This window comes from Lontra canadensis, unplaced genomic scaffold (genome assembly GCF_010015895.1).
Source record: "Lontra canadensis isolate GAN:19392208 unplaced genomic scaffold, GSC_riverotter_1.0 scaffold40, whole genome shotgun sequence".
Classification (NCBI taxonomy): domain Eukaryota; kingdom Metazoa; phylum Chordata; class Mammalia; order Carnivora; family Mustelidae; genus Lontra; species Lontra canadensis.
In genome coordinates this window covers 18,089,720-18,106,591 of record NW_022631034.1, presented here as the reverse complement: position 1 = coordinate 18,106,591, position 16,872 = coordinate 18,089,720, and the positions used below count along the sequence as shown (strand labels likewise).

Here is a 16,872-nt window from a genome sequence, read left to right as displayed (position 1 = left end):
AAGAACCAAGATGCCCTTCAACGGACGAATGGATAAGGAAGATGTGGTCCATATACACTATGGAGTATTATGCCTCCATCAGAAAGGATGAATACCCAACTTTTGTAGCAACATGGGCAGGACTGGAAGAGATTATGCTGAGTGAAATAAGTCAAGCAGAGACAGTCAATTATCATATGGTTTCACTTATTTGTGGAGCATAACAAATAGCATGGAGGACATGGGGAGTTAGGAGAAGGGAGCTGGGGGAAATTGGAAGGGGAGGTGAACAATGAGAGACTATGGACTCTGAAAAACAATCTGAAGGGTTTGAAGAGGTGGGGGGGTGGGAAGTTGGGGGCACCAGGTGGTGGGTATTAGAGAGGGCATGGATTGCATGGAGCACTGGGTGTGGTACAAAAACAATGAATACTGTTATGCTGAAAATAAATTTAAAAAATGATTAAAAAAAATTTAAAAAATTTAAAAAAAGAAATCTGATGAAGAAAGCCCAAAAGTGATAACCATTTAACTTTACATTTTCTTTCTATGGAAACAAAGGATGTTTTATTATTTTTATTCCAATTATTGTGAAGATATTATTTTACCTCAGGGAGATTGATGTTGTTTCTGTATATTTATTTTTAAACTCTAAAATGACAGAACAGAAGTGTACAAGTATACCACATCCACTGCAACTTTTCTATTAACTATGTAACTTTAGACAGTTCCCTTTAAGATGATGAGCTCATCTGTGGAAAGAAGCAATAAATTCAACCATTATATCATTTTTTTGTTGAAATCCTTAAATTGATAGGTATATGAAAAATACACTATTTTTGGTATCATTTTACATAACGTTTGCTGCTTTCATTCGTGGACTGAATGTAAATATCTTCATAATCTTCTAAGTTTTTTTACAGTTAAAACTGTAAAAATATATGTTTAAAGTACGATAATTTGTAATGATGGTTCAAACATGTTTTAGTATGTAATTTAAATATTTTTATGTTTTATAATAAATTAATAGGAAAATACTGGATTGATCCAAATCTCGGATGCCCTTCAGATGCCATTGAGGTTTTCTGCAATTTCAGTGCTGGTGGTCAGACATGTTTATCTCCTGTTTCTGTAGCAAAGGTATGTATTGAATTATAGAATATATGCCTATACTTGCCCAGTATCAGTGAGCATGATTTTTTAAAATGTCACTTTAAATAATTATGATTTTTATGAAATCATGATAATAAATAAAATAATAAAAGAAAATAAAATCATGGAAGTAAGATATCCTTCTCTACCATATATAAGAAAGAAATTTTTTTGTTTGTTTTTAAAAAAAAATTCTAAGAGGGGCACCTGGGTGGCTCAGTGGGTTAAAGCTCAGGTCATGATCTCAGGGTCCTGGGATTGAGCCCCACATCGGGCTCTCTGCTCAGCAGGGAGCCTGCTTTCTCCTCTCTGCCTCCCTCTCTGCCTACTTATGATCTCTCTCTCTCTCTTTCTCTCTCTCTCTGTTAAATAAATAAATAAATAAATAAATCTTTTTTAAAAATAAAAAATAATTCTAAGAGAATCCTGATATTTTGGTTGTGTATTTTATGATTGGCATGTCATGGCTTATTCTATTGATTATGCTTTTTTAATTTCCTTTTAAAAATGTTGTGGGAGGGCACGCCTGGGTGGCTCAGTCAGTTGAGCAGCTGACTCTTGTTTTGGGCCCAGGTTGTGATATCAAGGAGTCTGCGTGAGATTCTCTCTCCCTTTGCCCCTCCCTGCCCCCCCAGCCCCTCCTAATTCATGCTCTCTCTAAAACAAAAAATGTGCAACATATGTTCTTATGCATATACATACCTTAGAAAATCCCCCAAACAGCTGCAATGTTTATAATTAGTACCCAGTTACCTAAAGGTTTTCTGAAAATCACATCATTAGAAGAGGAATTTTGCCACAAAGCTTGCTATTTTTGATGATTTGGCACAAAGAACCTCCCTTCAATGGATGTTTAAACATCCATTGAATATTTTTTAAAACTCCTTTCAAGTATAATAACATGAATGAAAGTTAGTTTGGTATGATACTGGAATTATAACAAGCATTTATGAAACCTATATCTTAGCTCTACCTATAAAATCCTGAAGAAATCAAAAGTGCATTTCTTTCTTTTTCTGGCTAAACCAGTTTGGTATTATTACCAAGGACTTACTTCTCATCAAGAAAGAACTGATAGACCTGCCCCTTATATATTTGGTCCATCATAAAGAGGCAGCAGCTAAAATGTGCAGTCTATTAATCTCTCTAGCTGTTTATTGTTTCACTGGCCTTTTATAGAATATCCCTCTTCATTAAGGGTGTTTCACGAGTTCATCACAGTAGCATTCACCATTATTATTCTCAAACCACAGGCAGGAAAGAGTCTTCCATCCCTAGGGAATGAGTGTTTTTCTCATGAAGATCAGCATGATAGTCTTACTTCCAAAATATCTGTATGAACATCCTCATTCCCCTGGATTCGGCCCAGGATTTTTATTCGGATTATCATAGAAGACAGATGAGGACCAGGAGGCGTGTACAAAGGAGACAGTAACAGTGAAGTTGTTGCACTCCAGTTCCTTCCTTCACTGAATCAACTCTCCCATCTCTCTTATCCATAAACTCAACGTAAGAAAGACCGGGCAGGTAGTGGAAAGAATGGTAGACTTGGAATCAGGGACCTGGGTTCTAGCCTCTACCTCTCTACTAATCTGGCAAATGATGCTCTGAGCCACCAAATATCCTACTCTGTGCCAGGCACTGTGTTGGGTAAGTGACATTTGGCCCCTTAAACCCTTACAACAATCCTGCCATGTCAGTGTCATACTCCACTTCACCAACAAAGACACTAAGGCTCAGAAAGATTAGTTTACAAGTTTGTGATTCTCAGCTGTAAAATAAAGGAACCTGAACTACTTAAATTCTAATGTTCTTTATGATGATCCTTCCATGTTTTCATCTTCATTGACCTTCTTTTGCCTTTCTTCTCTTTTCCTTTTACTTTTTTGGTGCCTGTCTTTTTTTTATTTTTTTCCCTCTGATACCTCATAACTGATATTTTTCTAATTTTATGTTTGGAAATCAATATAAATTCCTTGTTGAAGTCACTTTCATTCACTTATAACTATACACCTGCTTGAAGAATAAATAAAATAATAAAAATGTCAAAAGCTATAGAAAAATCTACTTCCTTTTCCAAGCCTAGGAAATCTTTAGTCAGACCTCCTTGCTCCAATTTTGCCCTGTATTGTTGACTTTATTATCAGTACTTGTTCATTCCTTCATTCATTTCAATAAACATTTATTGATGACTCCATTCTATGGCTGGAACTACATTAGGGGCTGGTAACACAAAGAATAAGATTCTATCCTTGTCTTTAAAGGCTCTCATAGTTAAAATTTCTCAACGAGGTATTATTACAACTTGTAACCTGTCTTTGGAAACTCAAAAAAAGATCTTCAAAGTAAATTATAGGCAATTTCAGATTTTTGTGGAAGAAATTATTAAAGAATTAATCAACAACAAATAACTAATGCATTTTAGATAACATGAAAATTACCTTGCTTTTTTTGGTCATGTCTGGTAGCCTCGTGGTATGCCAGCCAGCTCATAGAGACTCAGGAGACCCTATTGTTAACACCTCTTTCCAACTCCGTGTTCAGTGATACCACCATGATTGCCTGAAGTCAGCCATGGTAGGAGTGGTTACACCATAGAAACTGAAAAATGCTGTAAATCGGCAATTACCGCCCCCACCCCACTCCACCCAGCAAGAGCCAGTGGTTAAGCATTTATCAGCATACTGTTGACTGGCACTTAAATACCAAGGAAAAGGGCTTTCTCGGGTCTTCATTTCAAGGACTTTCCTCAGGTTCCCCCAAATTATAAGTTGTTCAATTGCCACATCTTATAACTTGTATATTATTTCTATGACATTAGTTGGAGTTTGGAGTTGGAAAAGTCCAGATGAACTTCCTTCACTTACTGAGCTCAGAAGCCACCCATATCATCACCATTCACTGTCTAAACACACCAGTGTGGACAAGTGCTCAGCCAAATGGCTTGGGATTGTCTATTGGCTTCAAGGGATGGAATGGCCAGATTTTTGAAGAAAACACTCTACTTGAACCTAAGGTGCTTTCTGATGACTGCAAGGTAAGGGATGGCAACTTTTAGAATTGTTCAATATAGCTAACATAAAACTGAAAAAGCCATAAAATTAAAATAATGGGGATAAGACTTTAATTGCAAACTGAAGATCCAGAGGGTAATAAGTTTTAAGGTGCCCTATTTGTAATAACATTACATTTTTCAGAATCAATCGTTTGCTTGTATCATATCTTGTCTACTTCTGTCACACCCACTGGTCATCCACAGATTTTTATATGCAAAACAGATGTTAATACATAAATCTAATTCTTATTGCTCGTATGAAATATCTATATTACCCCCGCATGGATAGAAAGAGCATATAAATAAATAGATTTATTTCATATATTTCCCTACTGTAATTCTACATCTCATTATATATGGAAGACAGTTATAGAGGCAAGTCTTGTTGTATTTCATTTTGTCAGTCCCGATACCTGAAACCAAATACGGGCAGAATTGCAGATTGACTAGCCCTACCAATCCATTTTTTAATCATAGCCCATTTTTCTTTTACAATTAAACAACTAATATTATAAAAAAAATCTATAATTTTAAAATGTTTTGGTATAAAGCAGGTGTCAGCAAACTACATTTCACAGACCAAATCCAGCCCACCACTTTTTTTTTTAAAGATTTTATTTATTTATTTGACAGAGATGACAAGGAGGCATAGAGGCAGGCAGAGAGAGGGGGGGAAGCAGGCTCCCTGCTGAGCAGATAGCTGGATGTGGGGCTCGATCCCAGGACCCTGGGATCATGACCTGAGCCTAAGGCAGAGGCTTTTAACCAACGGAGCCACCCAGGTGCCCCGCCCACCACTTGTTTTTGTTAATAAAAGTTATTAGAACATAGCCACACTCATTTGTTTACTTAGTATCTATGGCTGTTGTCACACAGGGATGACAGAGTTAAATAAATGTGAGACTGTGGCTCACAAAACCTAAGACATTTATTATCTAGCACTTTACAGAAGAGTTTCCCAACCCTGTTATAAAGAGCATCCACATCACATGCATTTCATTAATGACTTCAAGTAGCTTGGTTTCCTGCTCTTGTGCACCATGAAGCCCATGATTTAACATCTCTTACCATTTCCAGGGAACTCTATTTTTTCACAACATTTTAATTTCAGACAAATAGTGCTTGAGTATTCGAAAAATGAGAGGCAAACAGAGATATACGGCTCATTCTCTAAAAGCAAAGAGATCAATATTATCAACAAACTCATTTGAATTTTATAATTTTTTCCGGAAACTTTCAGTGACTCACTACTATCTTTGAGATACAATCTAAACTTATCCGCTCTTTGTTTAGCGCTTAAAATAGTCCAGCCCCAACCTTTCTAGCTTGGGCTTTCAGTGGCTGTTAGCCCTAAAGTATGGTGAAACTGATCTATTAATAATAATAACAATAATAATATCAACAATAATCCCTACTATTAGTCACTGGGACCTTATTATATAGCAGTTACCCTGTATTACATACATTATTTTATTTAATTATAACAACTTTATAAAGAAGTTTCATTTTATAGGTAAGAAAATGAAGAAACAGAAAGGTTAAATAACTTGCTCAAGGTCATGTAGCTAATTAGTGGAGAGCAAGAAATAAACCCTAGGTGGGTATAACTCCAAAGTCCATGCCACACTATACTGCTTAACTGAAATCTCATTTAATCCTCACAACTGTGTGAGGTAAGTGTTTATTTTTCAAATTTTATATATAAAGAGAATGGTGGTACCTGGATTTCTATCAAAATCTGTTCTTCATTCCCATGCTAGGCTTACTTTTGCAATCATCTACTTTTCCAACAGTTTTTTGTATGTTTGTTTTTACTCGTGTCATTATCTTTCTCTGAAATGCCTTCTCTACCTCTCTAACCAAGTGGAAGTACTAGGCATACTTGAAGGCCCATTTTAAATTCTGAAATCTGAATTCATGAGGCTTTCCCTGAGTACTTCAGTTGGAAATGAGGAATTTAGCGTTCACTGTCTACATTATTTATACTGTACTCACTATATGTTGTCTTGTGTTATGTCTATGTTCATGTTTCCCCTCTCCAACTAGATTTATAAGCTGCTAGTATTCAAAAGCCAGAGCTGATTTATTCATCTTCATATTTCCCAAGGACTGTTAGAAAATAGAGGATTACATCTTACTCAGCTGTGCCACTTGTACTTACTATTCAATAAATACTGCTTAAAAGACTTAACGAGTTAATCTAATGGTGTCTTACAGACACACACACACACACACACACACACCAAGCTGATGACTAGTAAATGAAATTTATAACTTAAATAATCACTGAGGTTTCTTCACATTTTAAAATTTATATCATGATAATTCTATAAACAAGTAAGTGAATCAACTCCTTAATAAAAAGCTTCACAAAACTAGCCAATTGTGTTTCTCTATTTTATTTTGTTGAATCTTAATCATAAGAGATTTTATGATATGTTTTTGTTCCATAGTAGAATTTGTCAGAAACAAAAGAACATAGAGTGATAAGAAAAACAGAAAGGCCTAGAAAGAAGAGAGGAAAGAAACTATATAAACAGTAACCACAGACTAGAAAAAAGGAAAAGTGATGCAACAGAATTATAGTTTATTTCCTACTGAAGCAATTTTGGTTATTTCTTGCCTAAATTACAGAGAGGTTGAGACAGCTCATTGCTTTTCCTCCAAGAATGCCCATCCTAAAGAATCAGCCCCAAATAAAGGAACAGAGAACAGATGGGTGTTACTCATATTAGGAATAGTACAGCCTTTTAATTCATACCTGGACCAGTGATCTACAGACAACAGAAGCAGAAGCCTAGCCTTAGTCCCTGGGACTGAAAAATCAGAACACACATTGCCATTTGGAGAAAAGAATGAACTCATGTTTTTAATTAGTCATAGTGAGTATTAGCATTAAACACTTACTCTATGCCAGCATTTACTTTGTTCTAGGGACTTCCTATTCATTATCTCTAATCCTTAAACTAAATCTTCATTGTCTGAGAGTGAAGGGCACTGTCTGCTGAGAACGACTTCTGATGACACGATTACATATCAAAGCATTTTGTTCTTGTTTTACAGATTCAAGATGGCAGCTGGCATAAGGCAAAATTCCTTTTTCACACCCAGGACCCTAATCAGCTTCCAGTCATTGAAGTACAAAAACTTCCTCATCTCAAAACCGAAAGGAAGTACTACATTGAAAGCAGTTCTGTATGCTTTCTCTAAAGTTTCTGAATTAGTTCAGAATTCGTGCTGTTGGCCAGGTAATTGTTGCAGAGGGAAAAATATAGACAGAGAGATATTATCATTGTGAAATGCATGGAATAAAGCATTGGCTAAATCTTAAAGAATCTCAGGAAGAAAAGATTTCCTCCGAAGAAGGAGAAAAGGCATTTTTAAAGGACTATAATTGATAAAGTATTTAATTTTTTAAAAAATTATATTGATCTGAGCTTTCTTAGAGAATTCCCTAGAACTGAAAATTTATAAACATGGAATTCTTCAGGGTAGCCTCTATTTTTTTTGACTGAGAGCAAAGTACCCATTAGACAGCTGGAGATGCAGAGCACTATGGAGCAATACTGGCTAATGCTTCCACATGTGTGATGCTTCTGTCTAAAAATCACAAGCCACAGTCCAACATGTCTTATTTTCCCAAACACTAAGCTGTATTCAGGTCCATAATGGGCATATACATCTTAGCCGGTGGTACACTACCTCTTACGTGTTGCCTTTTTATGTTGCTTGGTGCTCTTCCTAAAACAAGGTGCTTGTGGCTTTCATAGACTATTTTATTTCTTTTTTCGTCTTTGTCATTCTTTAAGAGTGTATGTACTGGTTACATCAAGATATGTTTTGGTTGTTAGTACTTTATTTTAATTTGTTTGGTTACATGCTTAATAACAAGTAAAACATTATTTATGTGAAGTCCTTGTTCTATTTTAAAATTCTCTTTGTGATATGAAATCAAAGCCAGCACACAGTAACCTGTGCTTATGCACAAGAGAACTGGGAGGTTTCTTTTGTTTTTATTTTTTAAAGTGTTGTAAAAAATATTGCAGGCCAGCTACTTCCCGTAGTAGGTTTGGGATAGAGTTTGGGGTTGTGATATACTATTTTTTAAAAAATCCATGATCATCTGGAATGATACTATGTATATATATATTTTGTAAAGTTTTAATTCAGCAAATCTTTTGAAATTGCTGCTGTTTTAAATTATAAAAACCATTATTTCTGCTTCATAAGAATTACATGTTTTGTAGTATTCATTGATTTTTATCTCACTCTTCTTAAATTTACTGTGTTTGGACCTAAAAGACTTCAATTTACCAGTCTTAAAAGCAACATTCAGGAAGAAAAAAGTCTTTAGCCATTTAAAATAGGCTCAGCCCACTCAGACTTCCCTTGTCAGAGAAATGTTATTCAGTATTAAAAGAAAAATATTATACCTTTTGGTATATAGAAAAGCTTGTACATCCATTATAAACATATCTTTAGCCACAGCAAACCACACTTACCTATCCATAATAAAAATATGCTTGAAAACTTTTTTGGTGGTATTCATTTTTCTTCTTTTGTTATCATATCCTTGTATTACCAAGGGTAGCTCTCTGGCATAGTCCTTCTGTCCTCTGTACATATACATTATTACAAAGTATCTGTTATACACCTACAAGAGGATTATAGGGTCAATTTCCTACTTGTACAAAATGAGGTCAGAATAAACTCTCATATATGGTCAACTGACTTTCAAAAAAGGTGCCAATACCATTTAATGGAAATGGACAGTTTTTTCAACAAATGGTGCTGGGAAAAATGGATATCCACAAGCAAAATAATGAAGTTGGACCTTTATCTGGTATCACATATAAAACTTAACTCAAAATGGATCAAAGTGCTAAATATAAGAGCTAAACTGATAAAACTCTTAGAAGAAAACATAGAGGAAAGTCTCCATGACATTGGATTTAGCAATAATTTCTTGAAGATGACACTAAAAGCATGTTCAAAAAAAGAAAAAGATAAATTGGACTACATCAAAATTAAGAACTTCTGTACATCAAAGGACACTATCAAGAAAGTGAAAAGACATCCCACAGAATGGGAAGAAAAATTTGCAAATCATATATCTGATAAAGAATTAATACCCCAGGATGTATTTTTTTAAACTCCTACACCTCCGTAGCTCTTTCTGCCCACAGATCCTGTCCCCATGCTTTAAGAAACCACCATTTTGCACCATAATTTAATTAATTAATCAATTAATTAAATTTCTACAACTCAAAATAAAAAGCAATCCAACTGAAAAATGGGCAAAGGACTTAACAGATATTTCTCCAAAGAAGATATACAAATAGCCAACAAAAGAAAAGATGCTCAACATCTCTAGTTATTTGGAAAATGCAAATCAACGCCATAGGGAGATACCACTTGACATTCACTGTGATGACATTATCCAAACGAAAAACAAAACAAAACAAAATGAAAGTAACAAGCATTGGTAAGGATGTGGATAAAGTGAAACCTTTGTATGTTGCTGGTGGGAATGTAAAATGGTGTAGTCGTGGTGGAAAATAGTTTGTCAGTTTCTCAAAAGTTAAACATAGAATTATCATATGACCCAGTAATTCTAACTTGTGTATATGCCCAAAAGAATTTAAAGAAGGGACTCAAAGAGATGTTTGTATGCAAGTGTTCATGGAGATATTATTCAGAATAACCCAAAACTGGAAACAACCCAAATGTGCATCCACAGATGAATTGATTAACAAAATGTGGTATGTACATACAATGGAAAATTATTGGGTCATAAAAAGGAATGAAATTCTGATATGTGCTACAACACTGATCACCTTGAAAACATTACGCTATGTGAAATAAGGCAGATGAAAAAGGGCAAGTTATCTGAAGTACCTACCACTTATCTGAAGTACCAAGAATAGACAAATTCAAAGACAGGAAATAGAACAGAGGTTATCAGAGGCTGGGAGAGATGGGAATGGGGAACAATTTTGTAATGAGTGCAGAGTTTCTGTTTGGGATGATGACAGAGTTCTAGAGATGGATGGTAATAATGGTTGCACGACACGTGAATGCACTCAATACAACTGAACTAACACTTAAAATGATTTAAATGACCAATGTTATATTGTACATTTTACCACAATTTTTTTAATGGGGTGATGACAAATATGTCTGATTTCCTGCTTGAGAACCATAGAATTGCTTTTTAAAAGGAGCAGAATGTGCCATACCTTTTGTTTCTCCCCCCCAAAAAAAATGTATTTCAGAGACATAAATGGTTTTTCTAGGTATCATTTAAGAACTAAATATATATATATATACATATATATATATGTATGTATATACATATATATAAAATAGAAATATTTCACTTTATGTTTTTTGTTTTTGAAATATTAAATTTAAAGCACAGTTTTAATCAACATAATCATAGACAATATAGCATATATAGTGATTAAGAATACTCTGGAGACGAGCTGTGTGACTTTGGGTATATTATTCTTCACTACCTCAGTTTCTTCACTGCAAAATGAGGATAATAAAAGTAAAAATCTTTATGAGTTAGGGTTCTTAGAGAAACAGAACCAGTAGGAGATATAGATAGTTAGAAGTAGAAATACAGATTTTATATATAATACACATATAATATTGTTATATATATGCATGATATATAAATACATTTTTTATTTTATGTTTTTATATGGAAGCGTTATGATGAATTGGCTTGCACAATTATGGAAGCCGAGAATAGCCACAATTTGCTACCTGTAAACTAGAGACCCAGAAAGGCCAGTGATGTAAGTAAGTCCAAAGACCTGAGAACCAGGGGAGCCAATGGATTAAAATCCAGTCTCTGGGCCGGTGAAGATGGGAGGTCTCAACTCAAGCAGGCAGAGCAAAAAAGGCACATTCTTCCTTACTTTGCCTTTTGTTTGATTCAGGCCCTCAGTGGATTGGGTGATGCCCATGTACATTGTGGGAGAGGGACGATTTACTTTACTGAGTCCACTGGTTCAAAGACTAATCTCCTCCAGAAATGCCATTACAGAAACACCCAGAAATAATTTTTAATGTGGACACCTATGGCTGGTTAAATTGACACATAAAATTAACTATCACATTATCTCACTTGGTGGTTGAATGGATTCAATAAATTACCCTGGAGAAGTATAAAACTGCCTGGCACAAAGCCATCAATCACTCTGTAAGCATTCCCTGCTGCTGTTGTTGAAGTAACAACAACATCATTGAAGATTTCATAGATAAGCTCCATGCTAGTTATCACCAAGGAGGTGGTAGCAAATCCCTTAATAAAATTACTCATCTGTTTTATAGCAATGCCAGCCCCATAATTTGTTTTGTAACAATAGATTTTATATTTTTAGAACATAGATTAAATATAAAGGCTTTCTAGAAATAAGGTACAACTGTAACAGTATATAATTAGATAATGTGCCTCCCTCTTCTCCCCATTTTTTATATTAATGTGGGAATTATAGTTGTCATTAAAAGTAAATAACACCAGGTTTTTTTGTAATATAAAACCATTGCAGAAGGAATATTGGATTTAGATACGTAAAACTTGGGATATCTGTGTGACTCGGTTGGTTAAACGTCTGCCTTTGGCTAGATCATGATCTTTGGGTCCTGGGAAGGAGTCTCAAATCTGGCTCCTTGCTCAGCAGGGAGCCTACTTCTCCCTCTGCCTCTGCTGCTCCCCCTGCTTGTGCTCTCTTTCTCTCAAATGAATGAATGAATGGATGGATGGATGGATGGATGAATTATATTTTTTTAAAAATATATGCGTAAAACTTGAACTGAGTTCCCCTCTCACTCATCAGTTTGGGGTACTTGGTTAAGTCACTAATTCTCTGTTTCCTTATCTATACTGGGCAAAATTTTTTGTTTTTTTGGTCTGCTTCTTATATGAGGTAGGTGTGTTAAAAAATCTCGAACTGTGATTATGGACATTCCCGTTTTTTTTACATCTCACATTTTTGCTTTATACTTGTAATCAGTTGCATTCAAATTTACCACAGCTTTTTTCAGAGGTGTCCCACTACATGTTTAATAACTAGCCCTCCAGGGTAAAAAGAGAAACAATCCCTACTTGTAGCATTAGCCAGTTTTCATGGCATAAACACTTGGAGCATACCAATTTTGTATTGTAACTTGTTAGTGTCAAGATAGTACATCTTTGTTCGTCTTTTTATTTTTAACCTTTCTACATCCTTCTGTTTAGGCATATTTATTATACTCGGCATATGCTTGTAGATGTGTTTATTTTTAACCTACTTTGACAATTTTAGACTCAGAATATGTAGTCTGTTTAGTTAATGTAGTTACTGTTATATTTGCATTTAAACCTGATATTTTACTATCATTTTGTATTTGTCTCATCTCTTTTTCTTTTTTCTTCCTTTGGATTGGTAAAATACTTTTTATTCCATTTTCCCTCTTTTAGCTTGTTAAACATTATTTTTATTTTCTTTTAGTGGCTACTTTAAAGTCAATAATATGTATCCTTGACTTTGTAGAGGTCACATAAATTAGTACTTTTCTACCTTCCAGACAACTCAAGGATATTACAAAACTTCAACCCCACTCATCTCTCTCTGACATTTTGGAATGTTATTGTCAAGTATTTTAATTCAGCACATATTTAGACTCCTACGGGATATTACTATTTGCTATTATTTTAAACTGGCAATATTTATTTGGTTTTATCCACCTATTTATACTTTCCTATACTTTTCTTTCCTTCCTTCCATCCTTCATGTTTTAGGTGAACTTGAAAGAAGCAAGAAGAGATGACATATGCTTTATACAGAGGCAGAGTTACCACTGAAGATAATAAATTTAAGCTTTAGAGCCCTGAAGTGGCCTTCAAAATGTCTTCACAGGGGCATTTATGTTTGTAGAGTTTGCAAAAGTACAGTAATTTTTAGTTATTTTCCATAAAGAGGACCCTAACTTGTATGAGTGTCGGGCTTCATGAAACCTAAGTCTATCCCTGCCCTTTACCTGGAATGAAATATAAATGTCATTCTTTCTGTAGGAAACAACAGTTTTTCTTTGTTTGATGACTATAGTAAACAAAAAGAGGGACTGTTGCTAGTGGTACAGGAATGACCTGAGCGGTAGAAACATGGTGTTCAGCAGTAAGCACTGTGACAGACCTCATTTTCTGGCCAAAATGTTAAGTTTGGTTCTCCCATACAAGACTAGCAGCTTTTATAGTTTCAGAAATAAGTGTAAGCTAAGCCTTCAATGTAATGTGCTCTGCCCTATTCAAACACAACTTTTCTACCATGACCTACATAGTAATTGGCTCTGAAGGCATGATTAAGTCGTTATCACCTCAGCCCGGATACACAATTATGCAATCTGTGTGCTTTGGATTCAGAGTCCTGGTATAACTCAAAGCTAATTTAGAAAAACGGCACCTTTGTAGAGAAGGGCAACCAGTGGGGTATCGAGCTATCATCTTGGCTGTGCCTAGCTAGCAGTGGAATTTCAGGACTGTACACAAGGACAAAGTAATCTCAGTAACAGTCCATTAAAAATAGTTTAATTTCACAAGGTATCTAGTTTAGGACAAATTTAGAGCTGAAATTCAAGAAAACTTCTCATTTCTTGAAGGAAACACTGGAAATCCAGTTTCGTGAAATGGACATTCTTCATGAAGGGATAAAGATCTCCCTCAGCTGTTAGAATATAAAAACTTTATTTGAACTTCATTGATATTACATTCAATTTTTCTCACTTGAATGTTTCAACTTATAAAAGGGGTTAAGCCATTTAACTACCAAAACAAATGCTGAGATACTATATAAAACATTCAGTTAACATAATTTTTAGTTGTTCCTAAATATTTCCTACATAATTCAGTATATCATAGAAAAATACTATATATCTTTTTCCAAGTCTTCCTATAATGAAAAAATTTAAAACTTGGGACAAAAATTAATTACTAGATACCAGCAAGTTTTTAGTTTAATGGTTGGAAGTGAGAAATCAAAACAATCAGACTTTATTTAGTTTGAGTTTATAACCAATATTATTGCTGCCTTCAGGGTTCAGATGTTAAAAGATAATAAATATTTTAGAATAGTTTTCAGAAATTTTTCTTCTAAAATCTTTTCTGAAATTTATTTCTTATACCTCCCTACTGCAAATAGTTGGGCCTTCTGTATTAGGTCCTGGATTCCTCTAATAGTAATGACCCAATTGTTGGATCCTTCTAAAGGCTCATCAATTATGATTGAACCTCCTGAATCATGATTTGTTTGTTTGATCCAAATAATGCTTTTGCCAATAATAGATCTAGCCCATTCTTTGGAAACAAGTTACTTGTGTTATAATAATAGGCCCATCCAAATCACACTATGTCATGTTCCTCTGGTAAGGAATTATCACACCCAGAACCAATCTATGGTTTCTTCTCTGTATCCCAATCTCAGAACCAAGTTGAAATGAAGCTGGTTCCTGATCACCTATAGGATAAAGAAATGCAAGTTTTTCTGTGAAGCCTATAAGGCCTTGGTGGCCGGGCCTCTGATTCCTTGTCAACATGCTCACCTCCTTTTCTCATCTGAGTCCATATACTCCAGCCATACCTAACTTAGCTCATGTTCTCTGAACATGCTGTATGTTTTCATTCCTTTGCCTGGAAAGTTCTCCTGCCTTGTTCTCCTGGCCAACTCCTACTCTTTCTTCAAGTTAGCTCCTTAGGAAAACTTTCCTAACTTTTCCGACAAAGGAATACATGCTGCTTCCTCTTTGGGGGCATATTCTGTTGTTTTTCTTTTTTCTTTTTTTTTCTTAAAGATTTTATTTGTTTATTTGATAGAGAGAGACACAGCGAGAGAGGGAACAAAAACAGAAGGAGCAGGAGAGGGAGAACCAGGCTTCCCGCCAAGCAGGGAGCCCAACGTGGGGCTTGATCCCAGGACACTGGGATCATGACCTGAGCTGAATGCAGATGCCCAATGACTGAGCTACCCAGGCACCCCCACATTCTGTCTTCTACACTTGCTTCAGTAGGTTGTTATTGTCCTTCACACGCCTATCTCCCTTCACTCACTGTGACTTCCCTGAAGGCAAAGTATGGATTTTAATGCTTATAATTACACAGAATGGCACAGTGTATGATGCGAATAGGTGCTCAAGGCCTCCATGTCTTCATGTTTTATTGCATATTGCGGACTAGAGACTGTGCTGTGAGTTTGCAACTCAAATTGAGCAAAAAAGGCAAGGTCCCTGTGCTCAATGAGCTTTCTATCTAGGAGAGAAACTGATGTTAATCAAATGATAGTAATCGTGAATTTATCATTACAACTTGAAACCAGTGCTTTTTAAGAAATAACACACATATACATAAACTCTGACCGAGGCTGGAGTAGAGGAGAGGAGGAGTGCCTAAGGAATGCTTCTGTAGGAAAGTAGGGCCTACTTCCTTCTGAAGGATGAGTAATTAGACATGAGGCTGAAGAGAAGATATGGGCCATTATGAGGGATCTTTGCAAGGCCATGATAAGGATTTAGTTCTTTATCCTAAGAGCAACAATTAGACATTGAAGGGTTTTAAGGAGTTGGCTGACATTATCAGACTTGTGATTTGCAAAGATGCTCAGGCTACAAATTGAAGAATGAGGAGACAGGTATTTATTGACCAAATTAACAAATGAACTGCCACCTTTAGCTGATTCTTGAATATTTCTCTTATCTAAATCTCAGCAATTGGCATTTGAATTCTAATAATCTCTCCTAGGGCAGCACTGCCCAATATATATATATATAAGCCACACACGTAATTTAAGATTTTCCAGTAGCCACATTTAAAGAAATAAAACAAAACAAAACAAAACAGGTGAAATTAATTTTAATACTGTATTATACATAACCTAATATACCAACAATATTTTCATTTCATCATGTGACCAATATAAAAATGTTATTAATGAGATACTTTATTCTTTTTTTAAATACTGAATCTTTGAAAGTCAGTGTACATTATATATTTACAGCACATCTCAATTTGGATAACCACATTCCAAGGGCTCAGTAGCCATCGTGGCTACCATCTAGGGCTGTGTAATTGTAATGCCTTCACCCAGTGAACCTGCGTTTACATCTTAAGTACACATAGAGACGCTTGTTAAAAGATGTTCCAGTAGCTTTCTCTATTTTGATTAAGTACCTCTACAGAAAGACCCAGAAATCTTATTGAGCACACCAGGTGATGCTGATACAACAGTCCATGGACAAGTATGGCAATTGTTGCATTGCCTCAAAGTTGCAAATATAATGAAACCTTTGCAGATATAATAAAACATCTTGCATCCTGGAAAAATTTGAGTGATAACATGGGAAGCCTAGTAGGAAGGATGTTTAGGACACCTCCGAAATTATTTCAGAAAGTTACTATCATCCCTATTTTTAAAATAAATCTGGAGAATCCAATTCCTGAAAAAGATAGCCAATGAATAACACTAGTACTTCCTGGAGTCTCCAAGTCTAATCTTGAAGATGTCATATAAATAAGAGGGTGCTAATGGATCTTAGAGCCTCCTCAGAAATTTGGAGAAGACTGTAGAAGATGAAAGGGAGTTGGGGCCCATTGTGGTGGGGAAAGGAAAGACCTAGAGTCATAGATGGACCCTGATGGAAATAAG

General features: G+C 35.3%; 1 protein-coding gene across 1 annotated transcript; it reads left to right on the top strand.

Moving 5' to 3' along the window:
- The first annotated feature begins 1,014 nt into the window (after window positions 1–1,014).
- On the top strand, window positions 1,015–8,721 carry LOC116875079 (collagen alpha-1(XXIV) chain-like). Its single transcript, XM_032870287.1, has 3 exons — window positions 1,015–1,119; window positions 3,953–4,168; window positions 7,250–8,721. The coding sequence occupies exons 2-3, from the start codon at window positions 3,980–3,982 to the stop codon at window positions 7,394–7,396; spliced, it is 336 nt and encodes a 111-aa protein (XP_032726178.1). The 5' UTR covers window positions 1,015–1,119; window positions 3,953–3,979; the 3' UTR covers window positions 7,397–8,721.
- The last annotated feature ends 8,151 nt before the right edge of the window (window positions 8,722–16,872 follow it).

Excerpts from the sequence above, each read along its gene's own strand:
- LOC116875079 (XM_032870287.1), top strand. The coding sequence starts at position 3,980 with ATGAACTTCCTTCACTTACTGAGCTCAGAAGCCACCCATATCATCACC. Across the intron at positions 4,169-7,249 it reads TGCTTTCTGATGACTGCAAG|ATTCAAGATGGCAGCTGGCA; the intron begins GTAAGGGATGGC and ends CTTGTTTTACAG.